The sequence below is a fragment of the Dendropsophus ebraccatus genome, chromosome 9 (assembly GCF_027789765.1).
Source record: "Dendropsophus ebraccatus isolate aDenEbr1 chromosome 9, aDenEbr1.pat, whole genome shotgun sequence".
Classification (NCBI taxonomy): Eukaryota; Metazoa; Chordata; class Amphibia; order Anura; family Hylidae; genus Dendropsophus; species Dendropsophus ebraccatus.
Window position 1 is genome coordinate 65,451,776 of NC_091462.1, and position 17,557 is coordinate 65,469,332.

Consider the following 17,557-nt stretch of genomic DNA (forward strand, 5'->3'; position numbering starts at 1 on the left):
TGTCCTGGCCGCACAGAGGCTTTATAATTGCATCATGGCATCCTCTAATGGGAATGGCGGCCATACCTACTTAGCTGGGGAAAAGGGACCATTCTAATTTATTTGGGGGTATTAGGCCAATTATTAGTTTATAAGGTTGGAAATGACAGGTGTCCATCAAATTCAACCTGTGTTGATCCAGAGGAAGGCAAAAACCCCTCGTGAGGCAGACGACAGTAGCCTCATCACAGGGGAAAAATTCCTTCCCGACTCCATAATGGCGATCAGAATAATCCCCGGATCAACGTGACCCCTGAAATAGGAATAAGGGACAGAATTTAGATAATGTAGAACCCCAATGACGTGTGGTGCGACTTGGAGCGATCCAGTATGCAGAGGCCGGGGGGATCAGGACAGGTGTCACACTGGAAAATGGTGTACTTCCTGATCCCCCTGTTACGCCACACTCTGCACTTCTTCTGGGGTCTCCTGTTTTCCAGTGTGGGGGACGTCACCTGGAAAATGTTGTCCTGGTGCGATACGGGGTCCTTCATATCCAGAAGCGCTGGGTCCGCTCCATGGCTGCTAAATATTAGGGCGCTATTACTACTTCTGATATGTTCGGATCGTGCCACAAGCTACAGTAGCTCAGGCAGCGAGGGACCGGAAGAGGGGGGTGCTGGTATAAAAGTTATCCCCGTACAGGTGGTAACCTTTATCCAGCAGTGGGAAGATCAGTTCCCGGACGATCTTCCCACTTGTTCCGAGGATGGGGGGGGGAGGGGGCATCTGGGGGCTGGATTCGGGTGTCCCTTCCTACATACACTCTAAGGGTACGTGCACACTGCGGAATCGCGACAGATAACCTTTCGTGCATTCCACAGCTGGCACCCACAGGCGGACTGATGCAGGCACACGTCTCCACACGTGTCATAGACTCCATTCTATGCACGGGCGGATTCCGCTCTCTGTCCAACGTATTCATTCTTTGGACGGACGATGGAATCCGCCCGTGCATAACATGGAGTCTATGACACGGGTAGAGACATGCGCCCGCATCAGTCCGCCGGCGGGTGCCAGCTGCGGAATGCACAAAGGGTTATCCTTTGCCATTCCGCAGTGTGCACGTACCCTAAATCTGTAAGAGTACCCTGAGGTACTTTCAGAGTTTGTAGAATTTCACACCATACCCTGATCTCTTATTGGGACGGTACTGGCGGAAAAGACGTGTCTGGGAGGCAGCGTACGCTACGCTACCCCCCAGACATGTCACTGGATGATGAGGATGATGATGATGAGGATGAATGGAGGAAAGAAGGTCCCCCCCATTCATCCTCACTGGCTGTTTCGGTGTCGGAGGCAATAACGTATTCTTCTGACGCCGAAAACACCCTGGGGGCCATCTTTATATGGGGACTAGTATATGGGGTATGTAGTGGTGTAGTGTCAAACTTTATTCAATGTAGTGTGGTGTAATGTAGTGTTTTTTACGTGTTTTTTTACAGTAAGTATAAAAAAAAAACCTACGCCAACAAAGGAGTTGCTGATAAATGCCGCACTTATGTGCGGCACTTATCAGCAGACCGTGGCAGTAGAATATAGAAAAAAAACCCTACGCCAAAAAGGAGGAGTTGCTGATTAGCAGCGCACTTTCGTGCGATGCTGATCAACACTCAGCGGCGATAGGGTGCGGAAAATACAAAAAAAAATTTTGAAAAAAAAAAAAAAAAAAAACTTTCTACATTCTGAACATCCCTGTAGCTGCTGATAAGAGTATTACACATATCAGCCGCTAGAGGGCAGCAGAGCGCAAAATACGGAAAAAGCCGACGCTGGAGCCGAAAATAGCCGAGAGAAGCCGAACGTGACGTCACGGAGGAAGCCGAAGACCCGAACGAAGACGAGGACGCCGCGAACCCGGAAGACGCCGATCAGGAGCCCGGGACAGGTGAGTAATGTAAAAATACCTGCTCTGGACCCCTTGGCTACCTAGCTGAGGGGTCCAGGGCAGGTATTTACTATTTTGTGGGACTCTGATCGCCGTGCCACCGGCCCGATCGCCGTGAACGGCCGGCCGGCCGTTCACGGCGATCGGGCCGGTGGCACGGCGATCACCATTACTTTTTACAGTAATGGCGGTCGGTGCCGTCCTCGGACAGCACCGACCGCCATTTTTTTCCGGGTCATCGGGTCGCCGATGACCCGGAAAGGTTCCGATCGCCGCTATTGGCTGATCTGAATTGATCAGCCTATAGCGGCGATCGTAAGCACGGGGGGTGTTAACCACCCCCCGTGCCGTGAAGCTAAGATGGCCTGCTATGATTTATAGCAGGCCATCTTCCCCGATCACTGTGTGCGAACACGCAGCGATCGGGGAAACATCGGGCGTCAATTTACGCCCTGATGCGCCAAGTACCAGGGCGCGAGGGCGTAAGTTTACGCCCGATGTCGTTAAGGGGTTAAGGGACCCAGGTCGCTCTTGAAGGGATCCAAGTCGCTCTTAAAGGGATCCATATAGCTCTTAAAGGGATCCATGTAGCTCTTAAAGGGACGGGACCCAAGTCACTCTTAAAGGGACCCAAGTCGCTCTTAAAGGTATGGAACCCAAGTCACTCTTATAGGGACAGGACCCAAGTCACTCTTATAGGGACGGGACCCATGTCGCTCTTACAGGAATGGGATCCAAGTTTTTCTTAAAGGGAAGTCACTGGTAAAGGGCCGCTCTTTTCAAGCACTATGTATTTTCCTGGAAATGCAAATCTAGTTTATTAAACTATGCCCACTTGCTGGATAGGACTCTCTTAGACCTTAAGTTGTACTTCCTAAAGCCCATTTCCTGGTTTGGAGAAAAATAGACAGTGCTCCATGGTGAGGATCAACCAACAAGGGGTGAAAGGAATAAATAACGTAACTCTCACCCGGTCGAGTTGTGCAGGCAACAGAGGCACAACTGTCGTGAAAACATAAATCAGACCGAAGCCACTCCCGGTATCCACCAAAGGAATAATAGACAAAAGATATGATTCCTCCAACCACCAAATGGGAAACCAGGCGCTGGTGTGGTGTCCCACCATGGGTGTTTCTTATGTCACACCTGTCACAAAAGCCATTTACTCAAAGCTAAGTGGTGATGAAGGTAGTTTATTATTTTGCAACTAGATGTCAGTGTTTGTTATGTATGCTCTTATGTATTGCACAGCTGAAGCTAACAAAGGGTTACTGTTTGTTATGCATAATGTACTTTTATTGCCCAATGGAGATACTCTTTCTTTCTATCCTATCACGCGCATTTCGCGTTGCTTAGTCAATGGATTATCGCTAGACAAAGCAACGCGAAATGCACGTAGGGTGAGTAGTTGAGTGGGACCATCTCAATACATGCATCCACCTCTATAGTTGTTACTTCTGTTTAATCATTGTGTACATCTTTTTTGTACTTTGGGGCATTAATTAGTATATGTTCTAGACCTTGTGGTCAGTACACCTTATTTATATCTTTTCATTTTGCCCAGTTATATATGTATTACATATTTATTTATTTATTTGTGGATCTTTGGTGCCATCTAGTGGTGGCTGCATGTATTTCTACATATGTACATTCATTTAGCATGTGCAATATATAATGATGAGAAGGGCAGGGAGGAGGGACAGAGAGACTGTGCCAGCCAAATGCATACACAATCTAGGCCACAGCCGTTGGGCACAGGACTGACAGTCTTAAAGTTGTTTTTTAGGACAATAACTGCATCACCTGCCGAATGGACCCCAGGACCGATCTTGGATTAAAAGCAGCTATCTGAAGGTACAAGCGGATTGGGGGGACAGATTGAGGGTACAGAGTCGATTTAAATAAGTTCAAGGGAGGTCTGGATGCTTTTATTGAAAAATATATTATTACAAGCTATGGGCATGAGATTTCTGGTGATATGTTGATCCAGTTATTATTTTGATTTCCATTGGAGTCAGGAAGGAATTTTCTTCCTGTGATGGGGCAATTGTCCTCTGCCTCTGGATCAACTCAGTAGGGTTTCTCTAGGTTTAACCTGATGGACTCTTGTCTTCTTTCAACCTTATTAACTATGTTACTATGCTCTGGAGCAGATGTAGACTTTTGCCTGGTTTGCACGTAAACTTTGATAAATTAGGCGCTGGAGGAGACAACAACCCCTTCCCGCCTTGCTGAACCAACCCTCTACGGTTACGGCTGGCGTACATCAGGGAGAAAGCAAGAATGTACGCCTTCTCCCTGATATATGCCAGGGGCAAATCTCTACAGATATTTTATTATTTTTCTATATAGCCTTTTCTATGTTTTGATGTAATTGTCTTTGTACAGTATGCACAAATACTTCCAAAAGTGAAAAGTCTTTCAAAACACAATATACAATAGTTAGTTGCCTAGATCATTTAAATTGCAAAGTACTTACTTCAATGCATGCCAAATGAAGTGATGTATTTGAATGTTCATCTTTAGCAGCAAAATCCACTTTGTTTTCATTGATTATGGTTTCTAAATTTTATAAGAAAAAATGATTGATTGATAGATATATATATAACATAGTATAGTGGAGAAATGCAGGTTTAGTCATTAGACCTATAAAGATTACCGAGAAGAAACCAATATATATGAGGCTCTAAACCATGGGTGTCAAACTGTTGCCCTCCAGGTGTTTCACAACTACAATTCCTATAATGCTTCGACTTTGGATGTCTAGGGATGATGGGAATTGTATTTCTGTAACAGCTGGAGGGCCACCAGTTTGACGAGCTGTTCAAAACTAAGCATAAAATATAAAATATTTCAATATAAATATTAATCGCTTCACCACCCATAATGTGCCTGTACATCATGGCTGCGTTAGGGAGAATCAGAGAGGGCTCTGTGACCGCTATCAGCAGCTGGGGACTACAGCTATTGGCTGGTGCAGGGCCGATTGCAGCAACTGGCTAATTAACCATTTCTAAACTGACAATGTGGGGGGGGGGGGCTGTGGTAGGGGCGGGCAACTGTGCTTTTGGCCGGGCCTCATCAACGGTAGGACACTAAAGATCAATGCAGTACATTTATACTACGTTGATCTCTATGTGAGATCAGTGCAGTGATCATAGAAGTCCCCATAGAAGCTATGGTATTTTTAACACGAGGAGAAAAAAGTGCAAAAATGAAAATTGGCCTGGTCCTTAAGCTGTTAAATATATCACATTTTGTTCCTGTGTCCTTGCTTTAAATAACATATTGTTGCATTGTGTGGCTTAAAGAGATAATTCTATGCATCTGGAGTGAAGAAAGTTGTTCAGGGGCAGCTCCTGGTCCATATTTCCTGATTCCATTATGTTGACTGGCTAAGTGGGTCCAACACATCACGTCCCAGTGCCTTAACCTCTTAACGACGCATGACGGGTATACCCGTCATGCGGCCGTCAAGGGTGATCAAAGAGGCCTCCAGCGTGAGCCCCCTCTGCAGTTCGCGGTTCCCGGTTACTGTGTGCACCCAGGGACCGCGTGCATTAGCCAGGGTCGTAGCTCGGGGGGGGGGGGGGAGAGCAGGGGGCAGCTGCCGAGACCAGGGGGGCGCCATCACAGGGAGCAGAGAGAGAGGATAACAGTGGATGAGGCAGCCTGAAAGCGTCCTGCCCTCTGTCAGTGTGAGGAGGCAAGGGACGATTTTTGCTTGACCAAAAGAGGTATTTCCCATACTGTACTGTATCCTGGCTGCTGTTTAGCTATAATGTGCGCAAAATCGCTGTGTTTTTACTGCGATTTTTTGCGCAAATTAGGGCTAAACAGGAGCCAGGAAACAGTACAGGAAAGAGATGGTGAAGGACCTTGACATGTGACTATGATGTCACTGCAGGTCCTGTATGTACACTGCACTATGAAGGAGGAGGAAGAAAGAAGATACAGGTGTGTGGGAAGGGGAGGACACAGTCTGGGGAGGAGGTACAGAGGGGGTACAGGGTGACACTTGTCTGGGATGGGGGGGGGGGAGACACACAAGAGAGTTGGGTCCAGTGTTTATTTAGGGGCCCCCTTAATAACTGCCCTCTCCAAATATATATATCACATTTTTATAAACCTTACCTACTATCTGCAGGGGTAGGGAAGCTTAGCTCTCCAGCTGTTGCAGAACTACAACTCCCATCATGTCTGGACAGACAAAGTTTTAGCTTTGACTGTCCATGTATGATGGGAGTTGTAGTTTTGCAACAGCTGGAGAGCCAAGGTTCCCTACGCTGATCTATAAAGCACCTGTACCTGTCATTTTTCTAAATTATTTCTATTTTGAATTTGGTGACGGGATACCTTACTGGAGGTGACGGAATACCTTACTGGAGGTATTACTGCTGTTGCCTCCGCTGCTGAGTGGAGGTGATCGAACCTCGGGAAATCCTAAGTTCTATAGAACTCGAACATTCATGAACCTGCCGCATTAGATTGCTGATGCCTTCACGGTCCGGGGGGGAAGGAGGAGAGTGCCCAGGTACCGACTGGAATTCCGGGATTCAGCCTAGGTAATAGCCTAGGTAATAGCTGGGCACTCTCCTCCTTCCCCACGGACCGGAAAACATCATCAATCTAATGCGGCAGGTTTGTGAATGTTCGAGTTCAATTGAACCTAGGTTCAATCAACTCTACTGCTGAGCGTACCTGTGCATTAGGAGACGGCACCACAGACTCACATTACACTGGGTGTCACACTGGAGATAGATCAGGAAGCTTCGCCTCCTAATTCACAGGTACAGACAGTAGGGAGCAGAGACAACGGCACCTCCTCAGGTACAGACAGCAGGGAGTGGAGACAGCGGCTCCTCCTCAGGTACAGACAGCAGGGAGTGGAGGCAACGGCGCCTCCTCAGGTACAGACAGCAGGGAGCAGAGACAACGGCGCCTCCTCAGGTACAGACAGCAGGGAGCGGAGGTAACGGTGCCTCCTCAGGTACAGACAGCAGGGAGCGGAGGCAACGGTGCCTCCGTTAAGGTACTTAGGGACCAAATTTTAAATGGGAACATTCCAGGTACACAGTAAATATGACATTATGTATCCCATATTGTGAACACCACACTAGTGCTGCCAGTAGAGGTGACCGAATCGCTCATCTAATCAATCGCTCATCTACATTTCATAAAGGCTACAAACACACCTGGCGTATCCGCAGCGAGACTCGCTGCGGATCCCGGCCCTGCACTTTAAATGGCAGACAAACACGCAGCAGGGATGTACATCCCTGCTGCGAGTTTGTCCGCAGCCCGCCCCTTTAAACCACTGGCTGCCGGAGACTATACATTACCAGGTCCCCGCTCCTGCTTGCTTCAGCGGTTTCTGGCATGTCCCGCAGCCCAGCCGCAGTGCACTGATTGGCCGAGTGGGACATGAAGACACCGGGAACCGCCAAAGCAAGCAGGAGCGGGGACCGGGTAATGTATAGTCTCCGGCGGCCGGCAGGCTAACGGGGCTGGCTGCGAGTTTGTCTGAAAGGGATGGGATCCGCAGCAATTTGCAGTTTCGCTGCGTATTAGCAGTGAGAAACTCGCTGCGGATACACCAAGTGTGTTTGTACCCTAAAAAAAAATAAATATATATATATATTAGATACATGGGCCCCCCTGTGCTTACTGCACATACGGGGGGGGGGGGCAAATTTAATCTTTGCCCCGGTTGCAGGAGAGCCTAGCTACACCTCTGCATTAGCCGCCACGGCCGATCGCAGCGGCCGGCTAATTAACTATTCAAATGGAGCTGTCAAAGTATTTGTGCCCCCTGTCCCTGGTGTCTAGTGGGCAATCTCCCCCCGCAATGCGATCGCAGAGGGGAGATCACTTGTTCTGAGCCAGCCGGGGCTCAGCGTCGGAATGACGCTGATCCCGACTCGGAAATCCATATAGCTTGTCTGCAGCAGACCAGTATAATAGAGCAATGATCTGATGGATTATATACACAGCATTGATCTCATTGGGAGATCAGTGCTGTGTATATTGAAGTCCCCCAGGGGGCTTCTAATTACTGTATGTGAAAAAAAAAAAGAAGTGTTTTTTATTAATAAATAACCCCCTCCCCTAATAAAAGTTTAAATCACCCCCATTTTCCCTTTTTATAAGAAAATAAAAAATAAATGAAAAAATAAACACATTTGGCATCACCGCATGCGTAATTGCCCGAACTATTAAATGAAAAGTGAAAAATTGTGCATTTTCATTTACATCAAATCCGGGAAAAATTTATTAAAAAGTGAAAAGTCGCATATAAGCAGTCAAGGTACCAAAAGAAAGAACAGATCGTGGCGCAAAAAAAGACACCTCACACAGCCCCATAGACCAAACAATAAAGGTGTTATAAGAATGGGAATAGAGCAATTTTAAACACATTTACTTTTTTTAAAGGATTTAATTTTTTAAAAGCCATTAAATAATATAAAAGTCATGCAAGTTACATATTTTTGTAATTGTACTGACTTGAGGAACATAGATAACATGTCAGTTTTACCATAGGGCAAACGGCGTAAATAAGAAACCCCTCAAAATAAAGGGAATTGAACCTTTTTTCCAATTTCACTGCACATATAATTTTTTTCTGGTTTTGCTGCATATTTTATAGAAAAATTATGTCTGTATTTACAAAGTATAATTGGTGTCGCAAAAAATAAGGGCTCATGTAGGTCTGTAGGGGGAACTATGCAGGCGAAGTGGCCTTTTAAACATGAGGAGGAAAAAACAAAAGCGCAAAAATTAAAACTAGCTCCGTCCTTAAAGGGTTAAGGGCCACAGCAATTTTCATTTTTGCATTTGAGTGTTTTCCTCTTTGTGTAAAAGGCCATAGCGCTTGCATTTATTCACCTACAGGCCCATGTGAGGTCATATGTTTTGCGATACCAATAACGTGCTTGATTTTGACCATTAATTATGCTGCGAAACCATGTTATTTATATTTCTCGAATCCTTAAAAAAAATCCTAAAACTTAAAAAATTGCTTTATTATTATGTTTTCATTTTTTTGTCTAAAGGGCTTATTGAGGCTGACTGCAACCAGTTTAAAACATACAGCACTACAATGAAATGAACCCAGGAAATGGCAATCCCAGAAAATGAGTAACTTCAAGTTTGCCGCAACCTATACCTTTAAAAAAAATGTAATACCCACCTGCAACCTGCAAATGGCCCTTCGCAACAGCTGTCATAAATGGTGTCTTTCCCGATATGTCCATTGCATTCACATCTGCATTACAACTTAGGAGGAGCTCTAGACATTCAATGTGATTTCTGAAAGCTGCTACATGAAGAGGAGTTCTCATGAGGGCAAAAAGAAAAAAAATGTTTTACAGACAATAAATAAAACAATAGATAAATACCTATTTAAATACCCATGTATCTGAGGTATGTTATTTTTTTTTAAAGGTTATAAAAGATGCAAAGCAGGGTGTTCTCTAGCAACGCATGTGAAATGGTTTTGTCTTTGTCCCAGCATAATAAAATATAAAACCACAAATCTAAAAAAACTAAACAGAGATACACCTACTTGTCCCAACCTCTGGAAACCAGGCTTCTGAAGTGGGCATTCTCAATCAAGAGAACCTGGTTAGTGTTACAAAAATGAACTGCATCTGCAGCTATATACTAGAGATGAGCGAATTAGCCGAAGTTCGGGTTCGTATGAACCTGAACTATCGGCTTCTGATTCCCGCTGTCTGCAGCCTCCGTGAACAGGGTGGATACAGCCTTACGGACCGCCTGAAAAACTGGGATACAGACATTAGCATAGGCTGTATCCCAGTTTTCCAGGCGGTCCTTAGGCTGTATCCACCCTTTTTACGGCGGCTGCAGACAGCGGGATCAGAAGCCGATAGTTCAGGTTCATACAAACCCGAACTTTGGCAAATTCGCTCATCTCTACTATATACATCTATATTAAAGGGGTTGTCCAGCAAAAATCTTTTTCTTTCAAATCAACTGATGTCAGAAAGTTATAAAGATTTGTAATTAACTTCTATTAAAAAATCTCAAGTCTTCCCACACTTATTAGCTACTAAACGTCATGCAGGAAATGTTGTTTTATTTTCAGTCTGACAAAGTGCTCTCTGCTGACATCTCTGGCCCAGGGCCGCTTTAACCAGAGGGCACATGGTGCACGTGCACCGGGCCCACTGGTTAAAGGGGCCCCCCCCGAGCAGGCCGGCCGTTGCTATGTGCGACCAGTGCGGTCGCACAGGGCTGCGGCCACCAGCCTGTCAGGGGGGAGCGCCATGGATGGGTAATCTACTTACCCCTCCATGGTGCCCCCTGCAGAGCCCCCCGTCCGCCGCTGCTGCGGCGCTTCAGCGGCAGCGTTACTGACAGAGAGAGAGCCATTGGCTCCCTCCCTGTCAGTCACTCTTGTGGCCGCACTTCCTGCGGTCACAAGAGGCCGCACTCTCCCTCTAGCGCCCGACGTCACTGGAGCATCGGCGCGAGGGTAAGGGGAGTGCAGCCTCTTGTGACCGCAGGAAGTGCGGCCACAAGAGGGAAGAGAAGAGGAACGCGAGGACCTAGGTGAGTAACAGTGTTTGTTTTTTTCAACGTTATATGGGAGGGGGAGCACATATACTATGGGGGAGCACAGGGGGCTATATACTACTGGGGAGCACAGGGGAGCTATATACTATGGGGGAGCACAGGGGGCTATACACTATGGGGGAGCACAGGGGAGCTATATACTATGGGGGAGCACAGGGGAGCCTTATACTACTGGGGAGCACAGGGGAGCTATATACTATGGGGGAGCACAGGGGGCTATATTCTACTGGTGGAGCACAGGGGGCTATATACTATGGGGGAGCACAGGGGGCTATATACTATGGGGAAGCACAGGAGGCTATATACTATGGGGAAGCACAGGGGGCTATATACTATGGGGGAGCACAGGGGAGCTATATACTATGGGGGAGCACAGGGGAGCTATATACTATGGGGGAGCACAGGGGAGCTATAGACTATGGGGGAGCACAGGGGAGCTATATACTATGGGGGAGCACAGGGGGCTATATACTATGGGGGAGCACAGGGTGCTATATACTATGGGGGAGCACAGGGGGCTATATACTATGGGGGAGCACAGGGGGCTATATACTATGGGGGAGCACAGGGGACTATATACTATGGGGAAGCACAGGGGGCTATATACTATGGGGGAGCACAGGGGAGCCTTATACTACTGGGGAGCACAGGGGAGCTATATACTATGGGGGAGCACAGGGGGCTATATTCTACTGGGGAGCACAGGGGGCTATATACTATGGGGGAGCTATATACTATGGGGAGCACAGGGGGCTATATACTATGGGGGAGCACAGGGGGCTATATACTATGTAGGAGCACAGGGGGCTATATACTATGGGGGAGTACAGGGGGCTATATACTATGGGGGAGCACAGGGGGCTATATACTATGGGGGAGCACAGGGGGCTATATACTATGGGGGAGCAGAGGGGGCTATATACTATGGGGGAGCACAGGGGGCTATATACTATTGGGGGGAGAGCACAGGGGGGCTATATAATATTGGGGGGAGAGCACAGGGGGGGCTATATACTATTGTGGGAGAGCACAGGGGGGCTATATACTATTGTGGGAGAGCACGGGGGGCTATATACTAATGGGAGAGCACAGGGGGGCTATGTACTATTGTGGGAGAGCACGGGGGTCTATATACTAATGGGAGAGCGCACAGGGGGGCTATATACTATTGGGGAGCACAGGGGTCTATATACTATGGGGGAGAGCACAGGGGGGCTATATATTGGGGAGAGCACAGGGGGGCTATATACTATTGGGGAGAGCACAGGGGGGCTATATACTAGTGGGGGGAGAGCACAGGGGGGCTATATACTATTGTGGGAGAGCACAGGGGGCTATATACTATTGGGGGAGAGCACAGGGGGGCTATATACTATTGTGGGAGAGCACAGGGGGGCTATATACTACTGGGGAGAGTGCACAGGGGGGCTATATACTAATGGGGGAGCGCACAGGAGGGCTGTATATAACTGGAGGAGCACATGAGGGTCTATATACTACAGGGACACCTTAAAACTATGGAGGCACAGAGGGGTGTAACTATGTAGGGGTACAGAGGGGTGTAACTACTGTATAGGGGTACAAGGGACCTAACTACTGTATGTGTTGGAGCCTTAAATATTTGTCTGGCAGATTCTGGAGAGAAGATTCACAGCCAGGAGAAGACTTCAAGGTGGCCCAGGCTGGATGGAGAGAAAAAGAAAAGGTGACAGACTCTGATCGGAGAAGACGCCCCCGGTGAGTCACTGGATGTAACTGCACTCTGTTATAGGATTGTAGTGTTAGGGGTCATGATGTGGCGGTATTATGTAATGGTATCATTGGTAATATCTTTCTGTTTTGTTTAGTGCAGTTTTTATGTAATATGTAATCACTGTATGGTGGAAATAGTGTTATAAGGTAACTACTGTATGTATTGGGGCTCTTGATACAGTGTGGGGGAAAATTCAGTACATTATACAATGTGCCAAAAGGGAAGGGGGGGGGGGGGGCCCACTCTTGAGGGCTGTGCACTGGGCCCACCAATGTATTAAAACGGCCCTGCTCTGGCCGATACAGGAACTGTCCAGAGCAGGAGAGGTTTTCTATAGGGATTCATATAAAACCGAGACAGAGTTCCTGTCTTGGCCAGAGATGTCAGCAGAGAGCACTGTGTCTAAATGTAAATAAAACAACAATTCCTGCAGGACATACAGCAGCTGATAAGTATGACAAGACTTAAGATTATTTAATATAAGTAAATTACAAATCCATATAACTTTCTGATATCAGTTGATTTAAAAGAAAAAGATTAACGCTGGACAACCCCTTTAAGAAGGAGAAAAAATTAGCAATAAAGATTACTGTATATGGAAAAGGTGTAAGGAAGTAAAGTAATTTCCATCCAATGGAAAATCAGTCCTTAGGTAGGGCCCGGGTGCTGACAGATTCCCTTTAAACAACAATCAGCCCCATTATTACATGGGGCAATAAACTGCCAAATCAGCCTGATTCAGCAGATTGTCGTTTCGTGCAATAGAGCTCTAAGGGTCCTATAATACAAAGTGTTTTTTCGTTTTCTCCAATTAAATGATTGCAAACGAGCACTCTTGCAAACAACCTGAAATTCACCATATACACAGAATGATAGTCGTTAGTCACGATCATAATTACTGTCATTATTATGATCATTTGTATACTCTAGTATATGAACTATTATAATAAAGATCATAACAACAAACAAATAATGTGTGTATTTGAACAATTTTATGGTTAGCTTCTAGTGAACAAGATCAAATTCACACTTCAGTTCCCAGCAGTGCTGAACATCTTTAAACCTGATGGCCACATGGAGACATATTGCACTCCAGCCTCCACAAGCAGATATATAGAATCTCTGAAGCCCACTGGTATCACACCTACTAGACACTCACAAATATCTTAGAAGAAGCCACGTGTCCGCCCAAGATGACATGGACTCCTGAAGATCACAGGATACCACTTCTGGTAAAAGAGATATTCAGGTCTTCTAGGTGGCCACATGGAGACATATTGCACTCCAGCCTCCACAAGCAGATATATAGAATCTCTGAAGCCCACTGATATCACACCTACTAGACACTCACAAATATCTTAGAAGAAGCCACGTGTCCGCCCAAGATGACATGGACTCCTGAAGATCACAGGATACCACTTCTGGTAAAAGAGATATTCAGGTCTTCTAGGTTTCTGTTTTTACCTGGACAATGGCCATCTTCATGTCTTTTATTTTGTTATACCTTCTCGATCCCTCATCCTCTCCTTCCTTCCATCCCTTCTCTATTTTTTTTTTTCTTATCTTAACAATCTCTCCTCCTGTCTCTAAATTCTAGTTCATGGGAAGGTTACTAGGGACCTGGCCATTATGGCATCTCTACCCACCTAGTTTTCTAATAATTAATAATAATAATCTCTGTTTTAAAACATGTTAAAAAAGTCCATATACTTCCCTACTTCTAAAAGGTCATTATCTAAGCCCTCGAGAGCCTTAAAGGGGGCACTTTTTTACTGGGACCGGGGAGGAGGTGGCCGAGGAAAACGACGTCCACTCACCTTCCAGCGGCGAGTCGTGCATCGCGGCGCTCCGGTGCCCAGTTTCTGGCCATTTCCGGGTGTCTGACGTGGGCCCAAGACGTGACGTCTCAGGTCTGCTCAGCCACTCAGTGAAGGAGGCGGGATCCGTTTCAAGTCCGATCAGATCCCGCCTCCTTCACTGAGTGGCTGAGCGGACCTGAGACGTCACGTCTCGGGCCCACGTCAGACACCTGGAAGCGGCCGGGAACCGGGCACCGGAGCGCCGCGATGCGCGACTCGCCGCTGGAACCGGGGAGGTGAGTAGACTTCTTTTTCCTCGGCCACCTCCTCCCCGGTCCCAGTAAAAAAGTGCCCCCACACTGGAGTACCCCTTTAACATATCCATACTACATAATACTAATAGAATATGCACATAGTTTAATGAAAGTAAAAGGGTTGTATTCTCCCAGCCAGAGAATGAATATACACATGGAGATAACAGTAGTTTTACAAGAAACCCATTAAACATTAACCGATTTCGTAGACATGGCAGTCTCCAGGTTTTTGTGGGCCCTTGGATGACAGAACCTCTGTTGAAAGCCTCAACTCCGCTTTTCAACCCTCACTAAACATAGATCGGTCTGTAGTACTGGTTTACCATACCTTAAATTATATTATGCAGCTGCGGCCCTTGTGAGGGTCTTAGATTGGTCTGTTGACCTTCAATTGGCTCCTTGGATAACTTCTTCAGATAGGTCCTCCCTCTCCAATTGGCCCCTGGACCTCTCCAATTGGCCCCTTTTAGTGTCCCATACCCTCCATATGTGGGATCAATGGGTAGATAAACATGAAATTTTGCTTAGTCCCATGACCACAATATTAAGAAACTCAGCATTTCAACCGGGCTTTGCAAAACTTCTTCTGTAGGACATGAATGCTGAGTCCTGTCTTAAAGACGTGGTAGTGGGAGGGGTAATATCCAATCTGTCACAGAGTCACAGAACCCGGGGGTGCGCCTTTCCTGGTTGAAGTTGAAGCAAGTTCAGTCTTTTTTCAGATCCTTTTTACTTACAGTTCATACTCAAAATTGTTCAGAGTTTGACAACCTTTTTACTTCAACCTCTGAAATTTCTCATTCCATGTCTATTCTACCCCAACTTCTCCTTCTTTCTTCACTAAAAAGGGAGGAAGTTCAGGAATTACATAAGAGCAGAGTTGGAGGCAGAATATTTGTTCCCTGACACATGGTTTGTCATTGGCCAAAGAGAGAAGTTATGAGATTTAAGCCAGGTGATATTATTGCCCCCCTCGCCTTCATCACATGTTCTCCTCAGCTTTTTACAGATGCTGGGGCTGTGAATCTGCTCCGGGCTCCTTACTGCACATATGGTGGGAGTGTCAAAGTATAAAACAGTTCTGAGGAAAAATTTAGCAAGTATATGGGCCTATTTAGGTAAGAGGGCAGCAAATACTCCACAGGCTATGCTCTTGTCCCTTGTCCTAGGCTAACTTCAAATTAAAATAAGGCATTCTTAGACAGATGTTGACGGCAGCATGAATGGTGATTTCAAGGCACTGGAAATCTCAAGTAGTGCCCACCCTGGCTGAGTGGTTGGCAAAACTGAGAGAAATAGGGAGGATGGAGGAAATAGTGGCTAAAACGCATTCCCAATTTTATAAGTTTGATCTAATTTGGTTGATTTGGTTGCCTTGATGGACATTCATGGACTCTCCGGGGTTTCTGGAGTGCACTAGGTAGAGACTGCATGAATATCCCACTTCCCTTCACCCCCCCCCCCTTTTTTTTTCTTCTTTCCTTTTGCCTTTCTTCTTACTCTTCCTTTCCTCTTATTGCCTTGCCTTTTATGGCAATATTAGCTAGTTTTGGTTGCAAAATGCTTTTCTGGAATGTTGCCATTTGGTTTTGGTTTTGTAATTCTTACAAAATGGTTGGTTTCATACATAACAGGACTGGCATCTGTCGACTTGTATGTTATTTGTTGGTGAAGCTAAATACTTGTTTTAAGTCGAATATTGGTTGTTACAATACTATGTGTCAATGTACTGTGCGGATTGTATCCTATTTGTTCATTTTCGCACCATTTTAATAAAAACAGATTGAATCTAAAGACGATTACATAAAGACCTACCTTCTGTTCTTGTCTTTGCAATTAATGATGCTTGCATCTATTGCTCCAATGAGCAATGCAGCACAATTTTCATGATTATTAATTCTGGAGAGAATAACAAACCTTTTTAAGCATAAAGAAAATGAAAATATGTCTACTAGAGTAACAGACGTGACATCTGTTTATACAATTTTGGCAATATTGATATGTGGGCATACTTTGTTTATGTAAATATGTGTCTCTTTAGAACAGTATATTAATAGAGATGAGCGAACCGGGCTCGGGTTCGAGTCGATCTGAACCCGAACGTTCGGCATTTGATTAGCTGGGGCTGCTAAACTTGGATAACGCTCTAAGGTTGTCTGGAAAACATGGATAGCCAATGACTATATCCATGTTTTCCACATAGCCTTAGGGCTTTATCCAACTTCAGCAGCCACCGCTAATCAAATGCCGAAAGTTCGGGTTCGGATCGACTCGAACATGATCGAGGTTCGCTCATCTCTATATATTAAATGTCGGTCATTAAAAGTTCTTCTTGTAGTTTCATAATAATCTTTTGTATTGTACAGCTATACAGCGGCATAAAACATACTGTAAGGGTGCCTTCACACCTACCGACTCGCAGCGTTAATAACGCTGCAAGTCGGCTAGGTCCTGGCAGATCACTGTCAGTACATACACGCAGCGGTCTGAACATATGTAAATCTGCCGGCTGCTTAACCCCCTCTGATGCCGGCCGCCTCCCGCTCCAGCTCTGTATACATTACCTCCTCGCTCCACGGGGTCCCGGCGTCCTGCTCTCGCGCCCGGCCAATCAGTGTTTTGCCCTGCCGCAGCCACTGATTGGCCGGGCGGGAGAGCAGGACGCCGGGACCCTGTGGAGCGAGGAGGTAATGTATACAGAGCTGAGCGGGAGGCGGCCGGCCGGCATCAGAAGGGGTTAAGCAGCCGGCAGATTTACATACACGCAGCGGTCGTTCAGACCGCTGCGTGTATGTACTGACAGTGATCTGCCAGGACCTAGCCGACTTGCAGCGTTATTAACGCTGCGAGTCGGTAGGTGTGAAGGCACCCTAAATGTGATTATAAAGGAATTTATCATGAACAATATATATTTTTTAATTACTTTATTATTTTTCCACAATAGTCAAATTAACAAAATATAATGTAACAATATATCTCCCTCCCTGTACAAATAAACCGTACTCCAATCTCAAGACTAAGGGCCCTATTACAGCAACAGATTATCTGACAGATTTTTTTTCAGCCAAAGCCAGGCATGGATTTGAAAAGAGGAGAAATCTCAGTCTTTCCTTTATTACATGTTCTCTGTTCATAGTCTGTTCCTGGCTTTGGCTCAAAAAAAATT

General features: G+C 46.0%; 1 protein-coding gene across 2 annotated transcripts in view; it reads right to left on the bottom strand.

Annotated features, from left to right (window-relative positions):
- ANKRD44 (ankyrin repeat domain 44) overlaps positions 1 to 17,557 on the bottom strand; it is a 552,838-nt gene that overhangs the window by 48,941 nt on the left and 486,340 nt on the right. For both annotated transcript variants that reach the window (XM_069983563.1, XM_069983562.1), the window contains 3 exons: positions 16,207 to 16,290; positions 9,117 to 9,262; positions 4,407 to 4,489 (listed from right to left, as the gene is read on the bottom strand). In XM_069983563.1, the coding sequence (XP_069839664.1) occupies positions 4,407 to 4,489; positions 9,117 to 9,262; positions 16,207 to 16,290 (313 nt within the window). The remainder of the gene's footprint in view (positions 1 to 4,406; positions 4,490 to 9,116; positions 9,263 to 16,206; positions 16,291 to 17,557) is intronic.